The sequence below is a fragment of the Taeniopygia guttata genome, chromosome 21 (genome assembly GCF_048771995.1).
Source record: "Taeniopygia guttata chromosome 21, bTaeGut7.mat, whole genome shotgun sequence".
Lineage (NCBI taxonomy): Eukaryota > Metazoa > Chordata > Aves > Passeriformes > Estrildidae > Taeniopygia > Taeniopygia guttata.
In genome coordinates, this window is record NC_133046.1 from 2131103 (window position 1) to 2149594 (window position 18492).

General features: G+C 41.2%; 1 protein-coding gene across 2 annotated transcripts; it reads left to right on the forward strand.

Annotated features, from left to right (window-relative positions):
• Positions 1-1553: 1553 nt before the first annotated feature.
• GABRD (gamma-aminobutyric acid type A receptor subunit delta) lies at positions 1554-17700 on the forward strand. Of its 2 annotated transcripts, none has more exons than XM_012570417.5 (9): positions 1554-2534; positions 9274-9386; positions 9931-9998; positions 10356-10576; positions 11370-11452; positions 12779-12916; positions 13830-13982; positions 14560-14771; positions 15090-17700. In XM_012570417.5, exons 1-9 carry the CDS (start codon positions 2467-2469, stop codon positions 15387-15389), a joined length of 1356 nt encoding a protein of 451 aa, XP_012425871.1. In that variant the 5' UTR covers positions 1554-2466; the 3' UTR covers positions 15390-17700. The 2 variants fall into 2 exon arrangements, with proteins under 2 accessions (XP_012425871.1, XP_002197205.2); XM_002197169.7 differs by having other exon boundaries at positions 1555-2534; positions 13827-13982.
• The last annotated feature ends 792 nt before the right edge of the window (positions 17701-18492 follow it).

Here is an 18492-nt window from a genome sequence, read left to right on the forward strand (position 1 = left end):
TCGTGGGCCATCTTTTTAAGACTATTTGACAGTTCCCAGCCGGTAGCTAAAGCTAAAGGAAAGCTTTAATTATTTTCAAGAGGATTAGATGAGAAAGATTTGCAGAGCTTATTTATTTTGTTTTGTTTTGATGTTTTAATGGCAATTTTAATAGTTTCTTAATCTATGTCTTAGCAATTTTAATCTGTCATTGACTGTAATGAGTTTGGGATATTTAGCTAGAAATGTATGAAATTAAATATATTGTTGATTTTTATTATTTTATCTCCTCTCTTCCCTTTGGCAATATGAGTTACTTACTTTGAGTGGGTAGGGTATATATGTATATATATGTACCAGTCTATTTTAAGTATGTATTGTATGCAAAACCAACTAAATCCAAGGCTGAGTGACCAAACATTTGTCCTTCTTCTTTATAATATGAGGATATAATCAAAGCCCTTGTAGATAAAATACAGTTTATTTATCTGAGAGAACTTTCACATGTCTTTTAGGATTGCCATTGCATTTTTACTTGTGTTAATGGTCACTTTTGTAGCAAGGTCTGTCCTTTCAGAACATGGTGTGCTTATACCAACACACAAATGCACACATCACACATTTACATGTGTTATCCACACATAAAATCCACTAAGACACAACCCAGATGTACAAAGTGCCTCTCTGGACTTTTGGCTATTTTTCCAGATATATGATGAAGATATAGAAAACTGTTCTTTTTTACTAGTAAATTAGGTGACAGCTCTCCAGCCAGAGGAGGAAAACACGGAGGAATTCTCAGCATAGATATGTAGCCCAAAGCACCATCAGCCTTAAGAGTAGGAAAAATATGAAAAAAATCTCAACTGAAAATATCCCAAAAGGTGAGAATGTGTTATGTTATATGGAGAGACAAAGTCATTCTGTTCTGTGTGTCACCAGGTAAATTCAGTCAAAAATCTTTCAGTTTAGCTCCTAAAAGAAAAAAAGGAATTAATGCAATAATCTGACTCCTTGAGTTAAAATTTGTGTCTTTTCCTTGTTTTTGGATGTTAGCTGCAGGATTGCCATTGAGGTGGGCAGAGAGAGGAAAAGATCAGAAAGAAAATAACCTCTTACGTTATTGTCACAGGTTTATGACATGCCTGTATTTGTTGTATTACATTTGTGTGTGTGTTGTGTACATCTGTTCCCCTGGATTTCATGGAACTGTTATTCCCCTCACCCACCAGCCCTCAGTAGTCATTTGAATTGTTGGTACTAAATAAAAATACAGAACTAAGAAGACAAAAAGATGAATCCACCACTTTACCCCAGCTGCTTCCTTTCATTAGATTAAAGTACCTGCACAATTATTTTTGTTTTATGATACAATTTCTTAAAAATGTCTCCTTCACAGTGTTTCCTTTGTGGGTTGGTTTTAAAATTGTCATTCGAGATTGAACAGCACCAAAAAGCCGAGGAGGCGGAGGAGGAGAGAAGGAAAGAGCGAATATGGAGGAGAAAACCGAGTTTGACCTGCGAGTCAGGATGAGCCCGAGGTCCCGAGGAGCCCCGTGGCCGGAGCCGCGGTGTCCGGGAGCCGGCGGAGGTCCCGGGAGTTCGCGAGGCACAAGAGGTGGAAGCTGGACGATGGCAGCCCGAGATGGAGCAATGAACTGCTCCGAGCGTTTCACTGTAGAGAAGCCCCTCAGGAGCCCGAGAGCGGCGAGGCAGAAGTTTGTGTGGCGGGCTCTGCCCCTCTCGGTGGCACGGCCGGGTCGGGACAGCGCGCAGCCAGCGGAGAGGCGGCATTTCCCTCGCCACGGGGCGCATTTGCCATGGCCGGTGCGCTCGGAGCGATGCTGGAGCCGGGCTGCAGCTGCGGTGCCCGGGTGCCGCCGGGATTTGCCGGGGGGGCGGCGGGGGGCGGCGGTGCCCGCGGTTCACATGCCCCGTGCGGAGCGGGCACAGCGGCTCCGCGCCCCCGAGCGCCCCGGGACCGGCCGCCCCTGCCCCGGGCTCGGGCTGCAGCTCCTCCCCGGCACGATGCGCGCAGGACATTAGTGGCTCCGGAGCACTTTGGGTTGCTCCCACCCCGCTCCGTGGGATTAATCTATCCTTTTGGAGGTTATTTTCGGCAAGCAGCCTCGCAGGCGGGCAGAGCGGCCGGAGGAAGAGCCCGCGGCAGGGGAGGGATGCGGGAGCAGGGCAGCGGAGCCGGGCGGGACTGAGCCACCCGCAGAGGAGAGGAGGAGAGGGAAGGAGAAGAGAGGAGAGCAGAGGAGAGCTGCCCTGCTCCCTGCTCCCGTGCCGGGCTGCCTGCATGGCTCCCGGGCACTGTGGAGATTGTGGGGGCTGCTGCTGCTGAGCAACCATCCATCGCTTTAAACTCAGCCTCAACTTAGCGCAGCAGGCAAGAATGGCAAAGCCACTGGAGCTTTGGAGCTGCCAGGAGAGCCGGGGAACCTGGGTTTTGGTCGCTGCTGTCTAATAAATGGGAGTAAAATGGAATTTCTTACCTGGGTTTTTCCTGCCTTGATTCTACTGTGCACCCAACAGCACAGGTGTATCAGGTAAGAAAACATCTTATCATTCTTTCTTAGACTGGCCTCAGGCAGCCGTTCTCTCGGGGTAGCTGGAGTGAGTGATGCCACTTTTGCCCAGGGATGCTTTCTGCACTTACGGGCCATGACTGCTTTGAGTGAGTGTTCAGGAGAAAAAGGGCCCTTGACTGAAGAGTTTCCTTAATGTGCCTCATCTGTTTCAGTTTTTTCTTTCTTCATTCCCTAGCTGAGAATGCACTTCTGCCAGTTGAGCAGCAGTTTCTTGGCTTAGTCAAGGGCTGTGTTTTTAACACCATGCTCCTAGAGGCTTTTTCCTGAGGGCACTTACTCTAAACTGGGGACAATCACTTTTTGGAAGGCACTGCAACATCCCAGATCAGCCTCAGCCCCTCCAGCAGCTCGGGAGGGGCCTGCTTGAACATGAAACTCTTCCACAAACCCCAGCACAACCAGTGGGGTATGAGCTGAATAGCTTTGCTTAGGGCCTCCACATGTGCCATTAAAACCCCAAAATACAACCATCCCTTTCTAATGAGTTCATCAAGTCTCCTGAACTTAGGTTAGCAGGAAAAGACTGTCAGATATCTTGGGGGGGGGGGGGGGGAAATGGAGAATGCAAACCATTTTTTAAAATAATAAATTTTAAAGAAAGATGTATATTTGCAGCTCTCAGTCACATTCCCTCCGAAGGTGTTAGCTAGGCAACCAGCGACGGTCTCGGTATATTCTTATTCTCTCCAGATCTGGAGGCTGGATGTGGAGAAAGCTTGCCATGATTACGCAATGAAAATAGAGGGGGGAGTAAAAAAGAACTTGCTGCATGTAAAAACATGCCTACACCCCCCAGAGCAGGGGTGGTTGTGGCATTAAAGGGGGTCCTATGTCTTCTGCTTCATAGACATCCTTAATAGCTTCAGAGGAGTGGAAGAGGCAAAGTGGGAACTATAGTAAAACAACATTGTTGTTACACATTTTGGAATTAATCAGGGAGATCTGATTTTTTTCACTGGCAAAGAAAAAAATCTTGCTCAGAGAAAGTGTCAAGTCAACTGCTCTTAGTCAGGATTGACAGAATGATTTATCCTGTGACCTTGAATCTGTTATCCAGGGTCAGATCCTGACATCCTCAGACTCTGAAGCAATCCAGTGTTACAGGGAAGGCAGAGGAAATACTGCTTATTACCTAAGGACACCAAGATCTTGCCCATCATTTCAATGTTCTGTTTCTCCCTCTGCAACTGGGCTACCATTGAAGCTTGGGGTTGAAAAGTGATGTTTGAGTATGTAAGACCAAAAAAAGAGAGAATTTTGAGGAAAGTCAGTCTTCTTTGCCTCTGTCTCCAAGGTTTGCTCCTAGACACAGCAACTGCCAGGATATGTGTTTGTTGGATACGTTATTTATTTTATTATTAATTCCCTAATTGACTTTCTTTCTTCAGTTACACAATAGTGATGAATTGTTTGGTAGGAATACATCCACTCGTGGCAGACTCAGGCAAGGGAAATTCTAACTTCTTAAATTCCAACTGTTCAGGTTGTAGTCTTCCAAATATTTCAAAGTGTGAGACATTCCATGGTCAAGGAGAGCTTCTCTGTTTGGATTCAGGATTTAGAGTGGTTATGGCAGGACAAGTTTAATCTTGTAAAAAGGGAGTAGCCTTGCTTGCATGTGTACTTTGGATCACTTGAACAGAACTAAAATGAAATTTTATCCTTGCATTAGTAAAAATATTTTTGGTACGAGATGTTTGAGATGCTTTTATGAATAGCAGCATATTAATGGGCAAAACTGCCAATGGCTCCATTTTAAATCCCTGATTTTGTTTTCTAAATGCAGTATGATTCAGAATTTTGATGATAGAGGCCATCCAATACCCCTAAATTCTCTGCTCCTGAGTTCTGTGCACTGTATGTTGAAAAAAACCCATATTCCAAAAAGGAAGAATGTTTTGGTGATTTTTAAATTCACCAGTAAGACAAAAGAGACAAAAGACTTCCCAAAAGCAGTGAAAATAATGTTATGGTTTGTCAGAGGGGGGGAGTGGGGGATGTATGCAGGCTGCTTCCTCAGAGCATTTCTGAATACCCTTCTGGGGTGCTTTAGCTGTGCGTAAAGCAATTTCTCTGTCATGTGTGTTTTTTGTCTGAAGTGAATGAGCCAAATTCAAACTAAGTCAGCACATTTTTGTCAGGTAAACATTTTTTTTTAAATAGTGGGTTTTGGTCTGTTCAAGACAGTGATTAGTGGCAAGGAATTTGGCATTCAAATAATTGAAAGGTCTTCAGGACAAAGACTGTGGCTTCCACTATTTTATCAGGGTATGAGATGCTGTGGATGCTGCAATAATAAATGTGCCACAGTGAATGAGATCATCTGCAGAGAGATGTTTGGGGAAATATTTCTTCATTTGTGTGGGGAAAGAGCACTTCTGAAAGGAGTTTTGGGGTATGTGTCTGTGCTTTGTAATTTCTCACTGCAAGAGATTTTAATTCTCTAATTAGAATAGGTGTATATTTAATATTTAAGTTTTGGCTCTGTGCAGTGACTTTTATACTCCTGCATTTAATTGTCATTCTGCTGTGTATCTCCCTAAGCCTTTTACTTCTATTCGTGGAAACAGAGCAGCTTTAACACGTGAATGTATGCAAAGAGTGGTCCATTTTCTGTAGCTTAAAACTGCCAGAGAGGCTTTGATGTTCTAAAGGTTGCCATGAATTAAGCCTAATGCTTTTTCAATTACATTTCAAAATACAAAACATATTTACAGTGAGCTTCCCTTAGAGTCAGGAATGGCAGATGGGAAGGATATACATACTGCTCTGGATAATCCTGGAGTTTGGCAGAGGTCAGATTGTTCACTGACCTTGCAGGATATTCCCTGTCTTTTTCCCAAGAAAAAGTTTTCTTCAGTGGTGATGACATCTGGGACATCTGTCCCAAATGCTTTTCAAAATGAAATATACTGATTGCAGTCCTCCAGCCAAAGTGTTTTTTCCATCCACCAGGTTAAAAGATTCATATAACAACAATGTTACAATCCCCAAGAGAATCAGGTTAGCAGATCTAAAGAAGAAGCAGAAGATGATTTTCATCACCTTGCTGCTCCGTGAATTTTTCAGAAGATCAGTGCACTCTCCTGACCAGTGTAGCCTCAAATCAGTGTCCCACTGGCCACTAACTTAAAGATTCTGAGCTTTTTTGCACTGATCCTGGAGATTTTGGCACTGCAGGGCAGAAATGAAATTGCTAATACTATCCCTTGCTCAGCCGCTGTTGTGCTCTCATTCACATGGAACTTACAGATTGCCTCTTACTTTGGTGTGATTTAAATACCAGATATTTTCTAGTAATATTGATAAACTTCTAGCAAGTGTTTTCAAGCAGTGTTCTGGAAGGGAGCAAAGACAGGCTAATGCCTCACTTTTCTGACAAGCCCTTTAAAGATGTGGTGTCCGAGTTCTTTGATGTTTTTCCCCCAGATCACTCCACATTAGTAGGATGTCCTGGTCCTGCAGCAGCTGGGAGGGAGGTGTCAGCTTGGATAGGAAGGATTTTGGGATATGTGTACTTTTCATTCTAGAACTGCTAGTACATAGCTCTGAAAGAGACTTTTCTTTTCTCTGTCATGTGGCATTCATTGCTTGGAATTGCTTTCCCTAACCTGTGTCAATATTAGGGAGAGAGGAACTCCACAGGTTTGTGCAGTTTATCAATGGGGATTTCCTTTCCCTTTGTCTATGCAGGAGAACTCACTATTGATTTCATGGTTTAGACAGCAGCATCTATTTTCACTGAGCTCAGCTGAAGTTCGCCCAATGCTCCAGATATGGACAGATGCAAATATATTCTCAAAAATACCTGCTTGAAATGAATTGCATAGAGTCAGAGTGTGGATCATCTTCTTCAGCTTTACCTTTGGGAGTGACTTACAGAGGGACAGAAGTCCCCAGGATTGTTGCCATTCAGCCAGAGGACCTCCACACTGGCTTGGTGCAAACTGAAGAGAAGCTTTTCAGGAGCTCTTTTACTCCTTGGATTTGACAAATCGATATCTTGATTTTACAGAGTCCTTTCTCTTACTGAAATAAGCTTTACAGCAGCTTACACTGGGAAGGGAAGTTGCTGAATCAACTAATAATAGTTGCCTTTCTTTTCATCCTTACTGCTTACACTATGAAAAGTTAATCCCTTCCAATGCATCTTTTCTATGCTGGTCTTCCTTTTTAAGGAACAATAATGAATAATATTTTAGGCCATATATAATCCCAACTGCTTATCAAGGATGAAGGAAATTCTCCCACCATTCTTCTTGTAACTTTAAAGCACTGGATATGATGTGTAGATGTCTAGAGGAATGACTCAAAGGAGTTTTCACCACATGCCACAAGCCATAAAATTATTTCAGCTGTAGTATTTTAATAACCCCCCTGGTATTAAGTGCATATAGCTCTACTAACTCCAGCACATTTGTTACACTGATGATCTGACCCTAAGGCTTTATTAATAATAGAAACAAGATTTATTTTAATTGTGTCATGGATATTTAAGTGAAACTCCCTCTAGATTGTAATCTGCTTAAAACACATGGCAGGCTATAGCCCTCAGTCTTTAACCCAACTCTCATCATTTTAACTTCCTTTGAGCTCCACGGCTTTCCTTAATGCCATTAAAATAGAATCCTGACATAGGAGAACAGCTGAACTCAAGTGCTTTGTCAAAACATGATCAGCACATGGGATACATCACTACAGTGCTGTCACCTTCTGACTTGAATTCTGTTTTCAAAACATTTTACTGAACTTGGTTGCTGCTTTAGCAACAGAAGATGAAAAGCATCACCTTCTACTGAGAAGTCAAAGAGATTTTCAGCAGATCTATTCATTCAAGTGTATTGTAGCTATTTAATTAGGAAAAGACATAAGAGTACAATTCTTTACATAGAAAAGGACCTCTGGCATTTTACTGATTAGAAACACCTTTCCATGTCTAAGTCTGGGACTTGTGAATTGCAAATAAGTATGTTTTTAAACAAACTTATTATAAAGTTATAATTTCATTGAAGTAAATAATGATGGTTGGATAACTGAAAGACCAGCAGTCTGATAGAAAGAAGTGTTGTTATAGTTGATGAGACCCAATAAAGAAGGAAAAAACCTCTGTCGACATCTGTTATAAATCTTCAAAGCCCTTGTCTAAATCAATTATGTTATTCCAATTTATGTAGCTGAAAACACATCTTGGAGTGTTCCAAGATACTTCCTCAGAAGAGACAGGGTGACCTGAGAAATAGCTGGGATAGTAATTTGAGATGAACATACAACAGTGTGCTCATGGCAAGGAAATCTTATAAATGCAGTTTAACATCACATTTTGCTGGGAACTAACGAAGTTGCACTTGGAGCAGTGTCCCTGTGCTGGGAGGTCACAGAAGCTTTGACAGCTCTGCTAATGCAAGACTTCAGTGTCTGTGCTGCTCAAAACTTACATTTACACATTGTAATCCCAGAACTCCTTCCTTATATAATTGAGTCCAGACAAGAATTTTAAGACCAGGGCAATCAAGGGTTTTTCTTTCAGGCTCCTGTGAGAAGAGTTGGTTATTGCAGGATACTTTGTTCCTGTGCTGGCAATAACTGCTCATGCTGAGCTGAATGCCCAGGCTGGCATATTTTGGAGAGAAAAACCATGTGCTTTATGTGGGTCAATGTCACATGAACACTCTAAGAAAGTTATGTAAGTACCAAGACAGAATGTGTTTGCAGCCTTCCGTGGATATTCAACCATCAATTATGTTACAAGTCATAGGTACCTCTCAAATGGCACATTTATAGCTGGGCTCAGTGGAAGATGCTAAACCAGTGCTTAGGCAGCTTTGATCCAGTACTTGCATTCAGTCACAGGCCCTTCTCAAACCACTGGCAAGTCTTCTTTTTGCAAATGGTGGTGTCAGACATTGTCCCAGCCCCTCATTTATCTCTTCCTGCCCTGTCACTCACAGTGCAGTGAGAGGAAAGAAGTGAACAGGCACAGATCTTCAACTGGAGCCTGCCAGGTTTAACAGATGATGAAGATAACGCAGCCTTGCCTTTGTTTGTAAGAGATGGTGGAATATCCACACCATTGCTTGTGCCAGGACTGAGGGGCTGGCTGCTGCCAGGGGCTGGCAAATGGCAACCAGACCCTGGGCTGAAGTCTTCAAGGAGCATCACTGGCCTGGCAAGGGAGCCTGATTGCTGGGAGGGCTGTGCCATGAGCACAAATCCCACAGCAACACATCTCCTCCCAACCAAAACCTGCTGCTTGCTATCCAAATTCCAGATGTGCAGTTTTTCCTGTTTTCCTGTCACATTTGACAATGCACCAGCCTTCTTGATCTCAGCTGTTCCATAGTAAGAAGCTGTCACAGCTGCATTTCAGGGTTCACAGATGCATTTTAGGCACTATACAAAGTATCTTCGTTTCCCTCATGCTTTTTCTGTTTCTAAATCTATTCTTCCTCCTTTTTTTAGAAAGAAAGAAACTTTAAAAAGTATGTGCTTGTACTTAAAGATGCCACAGTATTGCCTGAAATTTGTTTTGATTTAAACAGAAATAGCTGAAATGGTTTTCCTACCTATAAAAATCTGCAGTATAGCTGATTCTACTGTAGGTGGTCTCTGGTGTAAAATAAGTCAATAACTTCCATTTGCTGTCATTCTTCTGTTTGTAAACACGGGAAATTTTAAGATACTTATTCTCTTTACCCAGAGCTATGAGTGACATCGGAGATTACATAGGTTCCAACATTGAAATCTCCTGGTTGCCCAACCTGGATGATTTGATGAAAGGGTACGCACGAAATTTCAGGCCTGGGATTGGAGGTGAGATTTGGAGAGTGAATAATGTATCTTTGGTTCTTACAATCCTTCTGATGTTTATGTGAAATTCATACTTTAAATAATTAAAAAGTTGTGATTATCTTTTACTTGGATGCTGGAAAAAAATAACAATCAACATTTTGCTTGATTTTGACAAGAGACAGACTGCTCAACACCAACACAGGCTTCTGATGCAGTTCTTAAATTGTTGACATCTAAGTTGAAGGAATTTTGTATTTCATTAAATGGTGATAATTTCTGCATCTGCTTGAAGTCATACTGTCTTAAACTTGATAATGTGATTTCCAGAAAGCAGTCTATGATTTTTGTTGTGATTTTATCTAGTGTCTCTTATCACTCAAGTGAGATGTGCTGTTGGAAATTGAGGACACAAATGGTAAAAGATTTAAAACTCTTGCTTTAAGAATGTACTTTATAATGGAAAACACTTCAGTGAACTGATTAAAGAATTAACAGTCTGGGGTCATTGATACTTTTGTGGGTACTATGATGATATAAATCACCCCATTCAAATGTTTTTTCCCAGGTCCTCCCGTTAATGTTGCTCTGGCAATCGAAGTAGCCAGCATTGACCACATCTCAGAAGTGAACATGGTACAGTATCAGATATTTTAGTTTTGCTTTAAAAAAAATGAAGGTTCAAAACCAGAAGCTCTATTTGTTGAGCTGTGTAAACTGATTTTCTTCGTCAAGACCTATGCAACTCTTGCAATGTGTTATGCATAACATTGACATTGAATCAGTTTTTTTACATCTTGTGCTTATCCATAGTAGGAGCATATGACCAAAATACAAATGCCTGGGCAGCTCCCTGGCTGACTAAGTATAAAAATATGTATTTGCACTGAAAGCAAATAATATATTTCTAGGCTAAGACATTGAATTCTGGCTAAGTTCCAAGACATGATCATTGTCAGCATCACTTCTTAATTAGGATTTCTCTTGTCACAGGAATACACCATGACAGTATTTTTGCACCAGAGCTGGAGAGACGATCGTCTGTCTTACAACCACACCAACGAAACTCTGGGCTTGGACAGCAGGTTTGTGGACAAGCTCTGGTTGCCAGATACTTTCATAGTCAATGCCAAGTCTGCCTGGTTCCATGATGTGACTGTGGAAAACAAACTTATCAGGCTCCAGCCAGATGGAGTCATTTTATACAGCATCAGGTGAGTGACAAACGGTACAAGTGTTCTCTGTTGTGTGTTAGCTTTTTGAACGTTCTATAATCACTCAGCATTCCTAGGAGGATTTCCTAAAATAGTTACTAGTTTAAGATTGAAGAAAAGCTCCTATCCCCCTATCCTTTTCTTTGTGAGAAGTCAGGAAGGTCTCTTTGGCAGCACTAACACATTTTGCACTGCACAGTCACTGATCATGTCCAGAATGCCCTCAATGGGAGAGAAACCTCTCATGGCTTTTGTCACTAGGCAAGGAAGTGCTGAATACAGAGAAAAGATTCTGTTCTCCACTCTCTCACTATTTTCCAAGGGAACTGTGAGCCTGATTAAGGCTCAGCCTCCCCATCTTTCACACAGACAAAATAGCATTTCTCACTTTGGAAGAGGGCTGTGGCTGGAACTCAGTAACTATACTGACAGTTAATTGTGTAATGTTCTGAAAAATAATGAATGTGCACCTTTGAAACTGTAATCCAAAGTCCCCCTTAAGGTATTTGTAGTGATCTTGGGGACAGTGAAAGGGAGGAGTTTGAATCAGAAAATTCCTTTTTATTATTGTCAGTAGCTGCAGGATCCTCTGACGTTAGACGAGTCATTTGACCTTTTTTCAATTCCCTCAGCCTCTGGTTTTCCCACAGACTCAGGCAGCAGCCAGCAGGACTTTGAAAACAGTTTCCTTTGTTAGTATTAAGGTTTCAAAGTTCTCCACTCAGTCTTTTGAGTTCTGAGGAAAAGGCTTTGTCTGAATGTAACTAACTGGTGTTCATGTTGCTCCAAACAGGATTACCTCAACAGTGGCCTGTGACATGGACCTTTCCAAGTACCCAATGGATGAGCAGGAATGCATGTTGGATTTGGAGAGCTGTAAGAGCTGGGTACCTCTGTGTTTTGTGTAAAGCCTGCATACAAGATACTAAGATAGCTGCATTTGACTGGGATGATTCTGCTTTAGTCAGTGGAATATAAGGGGTGCCTTGGGGTTTAGAGTGAGCAGAAACCTCTTCATTCCCTGTGTTGGGCATTAGACTGCGGACTTTTCAATACCAGTTCAACCCCATTCCAATCCAAATCTCTAGGATTTTATTTAGGGATGACAAACAATGTACAGTCCTGCTGAAAAATGTCTGGAACTTTGTGCTTCATGTGAAACCTTGCGCAGTTGTGACAGTCACTGGCATTACTGAGGTTTGTATCAAATCCAGTGAGAACAAGTAGAAAAGCCCACAGGCAAAATGAGATGTGCTATTTTTAATTTATGAGAAAATAGGAAAAAGAAAGAATTCCCTGCTTTTAATGAATGCCATTGTGACTAACCTTCACATAGCTCTTTAACTTGCCTTGGCATTCATGTATCTGTTACACAGAAATCCATCAGAATACTGCATGGATGGGCTTAATTCATTTGTACTCACAAAGGAGGGTGAAGAATGGATTTATATTTTATCCAACTTGTATTTAATCTATGATCAGCATGTAATTCCCATGAACATTAATACTTCTGAATGAAAATCACCACTGACACAAGCAGGGACCACCCAGTCAGGGAAAATGAATCTGGTTTTTAGATCAAGGAGCCTACAGGTCCTGAGGGTTGCAGAGATCTGGGAATAGCAGATCCTGAGCAGGTCCCTTGGCCTGTTGATGCGAGTTTCTCATTTTCTTTTTTGTTACTGACTTTGTTTTCTAGGCTGTTAACCACAATACCATCCTATCCTGTCAAAAATAGCAATCTACAGTTTTACTTACATAATCACCAAATGCAGAGGCAGCAGACAGTGCCCCAGCAATTCATTCCCTCTCCTAGCGAGTTCTGCAGGGAGTTTAGGTGGGGGTTGAAGGTTTTAATTGAATTTGAGGGTTTTCATTTCAGTGAAACAAACTGAAATAAAGTCTCTTTAAACAAATGGATGCTTTAGTAGCAAGTTGTCAATGAACAGCAAAGCTAGGAAAGATTGATTTCCTGTGGGTTTGCATAGTACATAAATCCTATCATTCATATCCCCCCTTTCTGCCACGCCCTGGTGCCCTGCACCTCTCCCAAGCAGAGGGAATTATCCAGATTGAATCTCAGCATGTTTGGTGTCTGGTGGAAATCAGCATAGTAGAGGAATTAGAGAACTTCTACTATGAATTCTCTAAGCTCTGAATCTCTCCCTTGAACTTTGTGTTTATTCAGCTTTCTTTTGGCAGATGGCTACTCTTCAGAGGACATTGTCTACCACTGGTCAGAAAACCAGGAGGAGATCCATGGGCTGGATAAGCTGCAGCTTGCTCAATTCACAATTACCAATTACCAGTTCACAACAGAAATTATGAACTTCAAATCTGGTAACAGAATCTTTCTTCAGTTCAGGGATAGTATTTGACTTTTTCCCGCAGAGAGAAACCTCCTCTATCTATAATAGAAAATCCTTCTTCTTAAGTAACTAATTTAAGAACTTGCCAGGTTTCTGATAAGAGTTTCCTTCATCTTCCACTTGTAAGAAGTGCCATTCTTTACCGAGCCTCTAAGTAGGCACCGTAGCATGTTCTATCCTTTAGCTCTCTCTGCTTGACAAAGTACTGTGTGTAATAGCCAGACAGCGCTTGATAAAAAGCACTTGAGGTATAGCTCACATTTTCTTGACCTAATTTGCAACTTCAGATCAAGAAAAATTTCCATTAGGCCTGATGTTGTGGAGCTTATGACGTACAGTCAGATCAGTCTAATTCTACCCTGTAGAAGTCAGTGGTGTGTATGTCTATCACCGGGCTTACTGCAATGTTTGTACAAGATTGGAGTCATTTCTTTCCTGCTGATTTTTCATCCTCTTTCATGTATTCAGATTCTCATTTATGCTGCACATCTCCTCTAAGCTCTTTTTTGAGTTTGAAATTAACTTGGCCTTTTAAAAAATCTAAATTTAGTATCTGGAGGACTTTCTACAGCAGATGATAAGACAGTACACATTTTGAAGCAATACTGTTATTTGAGAAGAGTCATGATTTTATTTTCAGATCTGGCATTGATATGACCTGAGACGAATCATTTGACCTATTCTTAGCTGATGAAAGCTGCAGTACCTCGTGCAGGGTTTATGAAGCATCAATAGATCAGCATTCAGAAAAGCTTTTTGTGACCCTTGTGCAGAAGATGCTAAAGAGTGTAGCTCTGTCTATTGCAGGAAATGTCATTTTTAACATCAATCTAACTGTAATTCACGCAGCCAGAATCTCTTCTGCCTGCTCTCTTTTCCAGCAGGTCAGTTTCCCAGGCTCAGTCTCCACTTCCACCTTCGGCGAAACCGAGGAGTTTACATCATCCAGTCTTATGTCCCTTCCATCCTACTGGTGGCCATGTCGTGGGTGTCCTTCTGGATCAGCCAGTCAGCTGTGCCTGCCAGGGTGTCATTAGGTAAAACAGATGGCTTGGGGGCTCACGGGGAGGGGAGTGCTCCAGTGCGAATTGTGCTCTCTGATAATCCTCATGAGGGTGCATTTATGACCACTGCGTTTACATTTGCAGAAGGGAGGGTCCTTTGAAAGATTTCTCTCCTGGTTTAATTTCTGTCCTGTTATCAGAGCAGCTGCCTCAGGAAGGAACAGCAAATAACCACCTAAGGAGGGTTAAAAGCAGTAATGACTGTGAAAGAAATGAAAGAATTTATTTGAAGGACCTGAGATAGTGACAAAAAAATGTTCCTGGAGCTTGTGGGTCTGTTGGTCTGACTAAGGGTTGCTAGTCCAGATGTAAAAGTCTTTGAGAGTTAATTCTTTGTGTTTTGTTTCTCCTGATCTAGGACAAAACCAAGCATAACTTGTTCAAATCTGCCTTAGTCATACAAATGCAGTTTCTTTAAAGTTCCCCTGTTTCGAAAATCAGAAGCCATAGTATTAAGGGGCTTTTACTGTGAAAATAATCCTCAGCCTCATATTAATAAATATATTTATGTATATTAGTGCATCTATTTCTCTCTCATGCTACCCTGCAGGTATCACCACTGTTCTTACAATGACCACTCTGATGGTCAGTGCCCGATCCTCACTCCCACGAGCCTCTGCCATCAAGGCACTGGACGTTTACTTCTGGATCTGCTACGTGTTTGTCTTTGCTGCACTGGTGGAATATGCCTTTGCACATTTCAATGCTGACTACATGAAAAAGCAGAAGAACAAGATAAAGGCGAGAAGGCAGAGTGCAGAGGTCAGTAAGTGTGATACTGGGAATAACTTTGCCAAGGCAATCATCCTGCTTCATGACCTTTTACTACAAATTCTTCCTAAGAAAGGCTTTGAGAATGTTCTCGTTGGTGCCTCAGCAATTCAGAACATGTAAAGCCATAGCCAGAATTTTATGTGGTAGCACAGAGTTTTCCATGAGTTCTGCCAAAGCAGGGGTTAAATCCCATTCACCACATATGGATTCCAGGGGTGTTTCACCATGCTGGTGCCGTGGATAGCTTGGATAAATGACATTGTCCTTGCCCTATAAATTGCCATTATTCTCCTCTTTCCTTTGCAGATCAACGTGAAGAATGCCATTGTTCTGTTTTCCCTCTCCATAGCTGGTGTGAGCCAGGATCTGGCCATTTCCAACAGGCAGCACCGAATTCCCAGAAGCCTGCCTGGATCATATGGCACAATAGAAATAGAAACTGGAGAAACAAAACAGCAGCAGGGAATGAAACTGGACAAAAAGACTGGCCTGAAGTCCCTCTTTAAGCCCATTGATGCTGACACCATTGACATTTACGCCAGAGCTGTGTTCCCAGCAGCCTTTGCAGCAGTCAATGTTATATACTGGGTTGCATATACAATGTAAAGACAACAAAAAAAGGAAAATTCTTCCCAAGACCTACAAACTGAACAATACCCACAGGCTAAAAAGCCCTCACTGAAGCTGAATTGAGGCACCTCTTCTCAAAGTATTTTCCAACGAGCTCAAACACTTCCAAAGTCAAGAAGGTCCTGCTATGAATTCATACTTAAAGCAGCAATTTATTGGCGACCTGATTTGATACGTAGGACTGCACTCTGCCAAACAATTCCAGCTCTTCCTTTCCTGTAATACCATGAGACATCTTTTCATATGTACATATTTGTAGCAGAAGTTTAAATCTTAAATGACCATAGTTTTCTTCCACTTCAAGGCTGATCAGTAATGAAGATTTGGCTTTTCACACTCAGATAATTTCCTTCTTATTTGTAATGAAAGAGCTCATTCCTCATTTCTGCAAGAGTGGTTTTCTGCATCTGTGGGCTGGTCTAGGTTTAACAGTAGTGCTAAAGCTGGAGTTTTTAATCAGAAAAATCTAATGAATAAAGTAAAAGGGAATAGAGGGGAGTGGAGGTTTTTTTCTTAAAATATGATTTGTCTTGGATAAAGTATTGAAAAATTTCAATGCTCTTAGTCACAGCATGAAATAAAATATACTACATAAAATTCTACTGAATTGTTAATAATGACTCTATTACATTTCAGATCTGAGCTAATGAAAGTTTAAACACTTAAGCACAGAAATGTTTATTCGTTTACTAGGCCTCAAAATAAATAAAGTGGTTTAGAACCACAGGGGAAGCTTAGGCTTCCTGTGTTAGATTGGGAAAAATTTGAAAGGTGCTTGATAATGAAGTCAGACTCCATTTGCAAGAATGACTTTGGAATTTGTTCTGTTAATTTTCACTGAAAATCTACCATGTGTGCCTCTGAAAATATCCTTTTTGAATCTGTCCCTAAATAGCTGAGGGAAGTAAAAAAATTTCATAACTGCTTTTAAGTTATTTCATTGCTTTGGATATTTTTGCTGTTTTTATTCAGAGGCTGATCTAATCTCTTAGGCCTCTTCACTTCCACTATTCAACAGTGAAATTCATGGTTCCTCATACACACTGCTTAATTCGGGACTAGATCTCTCACCCAACTCATGCAAAATAACACTTTGTTCTGTAAATAATCTCAGTGAGCTCAGTAGGTGAACACAGTACTCACAACAAACTAATTTCACAATTATTCTCTAAAATCTTCACAATAAATGTATTGGAATATGGATTAAAACAACTGAAATATTGTTAATGTAGGAAGCTAATGTAAGACACTACGAAAGGGCAATTTATTTGCAGGATATTGTTGGCTTGAAAGTGAGAGGTTGTTTTAAAAATGGAGAATGCCACAAAAGAAAAGGTGAAATGAGAAAGAGGGAAAGAAGGAAGCAAAGCAAGATGCTGAAAGCTGCAATGGAAAGGAGCATGGAGAGAGACTAAGGCAGAGGCTGTAGGTGAGAGAAGAGCTTTGCTGGCATTTAGGATGGGGCTCTTGAACGTTTGGCTGACAATTCGTAATTGCAATAAGTGTGAAAGGAGGATTTGATCCCGGTGGAGCATGTGCACATTCCTCCTGCCTTAACTCAGCTGTGATTTAGTTTGATTTCATATGACCAGCACTGAAAGATAAAATATTTTAGCACTGATTTATAGCTTAGAATAAGATTTGTTCAGTATCAGAGAAGTAAGAGAATGCTTTGAAGAAAATATAATGATCTTGAACTGGGCTGTAATAGAAAATATCCTCCACTGTAGGTCTTAGGTTCCTCAGTCTTTAGTTTCTGTGATCATGGAAAAGCTATCAGCCAACAGAGTGCTGGAAAACCCCAAGTGACATTTAGCTGTGATTGTTCCACCAAGTCCTCACCAACCTGACCCTGGATTGAGACAAACTGGCTTCTGCTCCCACATCTCACCACTGAACTGCTGGGGAATCTCACTCAAGACCTCCCACTGCATCGTCTGAAAAACTGCTGATTTCTTTCCTATATCTTTGAATTTTATAGAAGAAAAGCCCTTCAGGAGAAATAAAAACTCCTATGCTCCAGCTAGGTAAGTGCATCCAATGGGTACTTTCATGGTACTATTTACCATAGCTTCTGAGGCTGATGTACTGAATTAAGGCCAAGTATCACTCAAATGTCACCTTACCCAGAATGCGAATGAAAGTCTGCATCTCTTTCAATATATTCAGGTAACCAAGCTTTTTTCTTTCCCTCCTGCTTCTCCTCTTTCTAATTTGTTTTTCTTATTGTTTGTTCCTGATGCTGATGGAATGCTGCATTTCAGAAATACACTATATTTTTTTCTAAGTGTGTTTTTGGTCATAGTCACTTTCTCTCCAAGGAAACACAACCTCTTCTGCCTTCTTCTGAATAAATCCTACTGCTCTATATAATGATTTAATGCAGAGTGGAATAAAAGCAGCAGAAGCATGACTTTACTACGCTTTTTCCTTCCTAAGTTGTTGCTTTTTCCATGATCCATCACCACAAAAATACTACATCCTTTAGAAAGATCACAGTGCCGCTGCCTTCTCTGTTACACTTGCAAAAATCAGAAATAATCTTTAGTTTAAAATCAGATTAACTTCTGCTGGGAAAGCAGAATCCAGACTTTTTGTATCCCACTGTTTTCTCCAGCTAATGGTTTATTACGTACCCTGTCAATGTCAGTTACTTCTGCTAAGAGTGAAATTATTGACTAAATCCAGCTGGAAGAATATTCAGAGCAACTTCCTGATGAGAGCAAATCACAAGAAAATAATCCATGATTTTAGAATTAAAGTTATTAAAGAGCAGAGAAGGAAGCATGGCCCTAGTCCCTCTAGTGTGTAGTGGCTGGTTATTGAGAGTAATTAGCAAGAAGGTGGCTGCAGATATTATAAAGGCAATGTCTGATCTAATTACTTCAGCAGTAATAGTTTGTAATTGTGCACCTGACATAACTCCTTACACTGCAGCCAACTGACTGATCACATGGGGTTATTGGACAAAATTAGTTGCTTCTCCATCTGGGAGACAGTCACAGGCTGCATGTCCTGCTGACTGCTCCAGAAGATTTATTCAGTGAATTTTTTCTCTAGTTTGACTGCAGATCTTCAA

Excerpts from the sequence above, each read along its gene's own strand:
- GABRD (XM_002197169.7), top strand. The coding sequence starts at position 2,467 with ATGGAATTTCTTACCTGGGTTTTTCCTGCCTTGATTCTACTGTGCACC. Across the intron at positions 9,999-10,355 it reads ACATCTCAGAAGTGAACATG|GAATACACCATGACAGTATT; the intron begins GTACAGTATCAG and ends CTCTTGTCACAG. Across the intron at positions 12,917-13,826 it reads AATTATGAACTTCAAATCTG|CAGGTCAGTTTCCCAGGCTC; the intron begins GTAACAGAATCT and ends TCTCTTTTCCAG.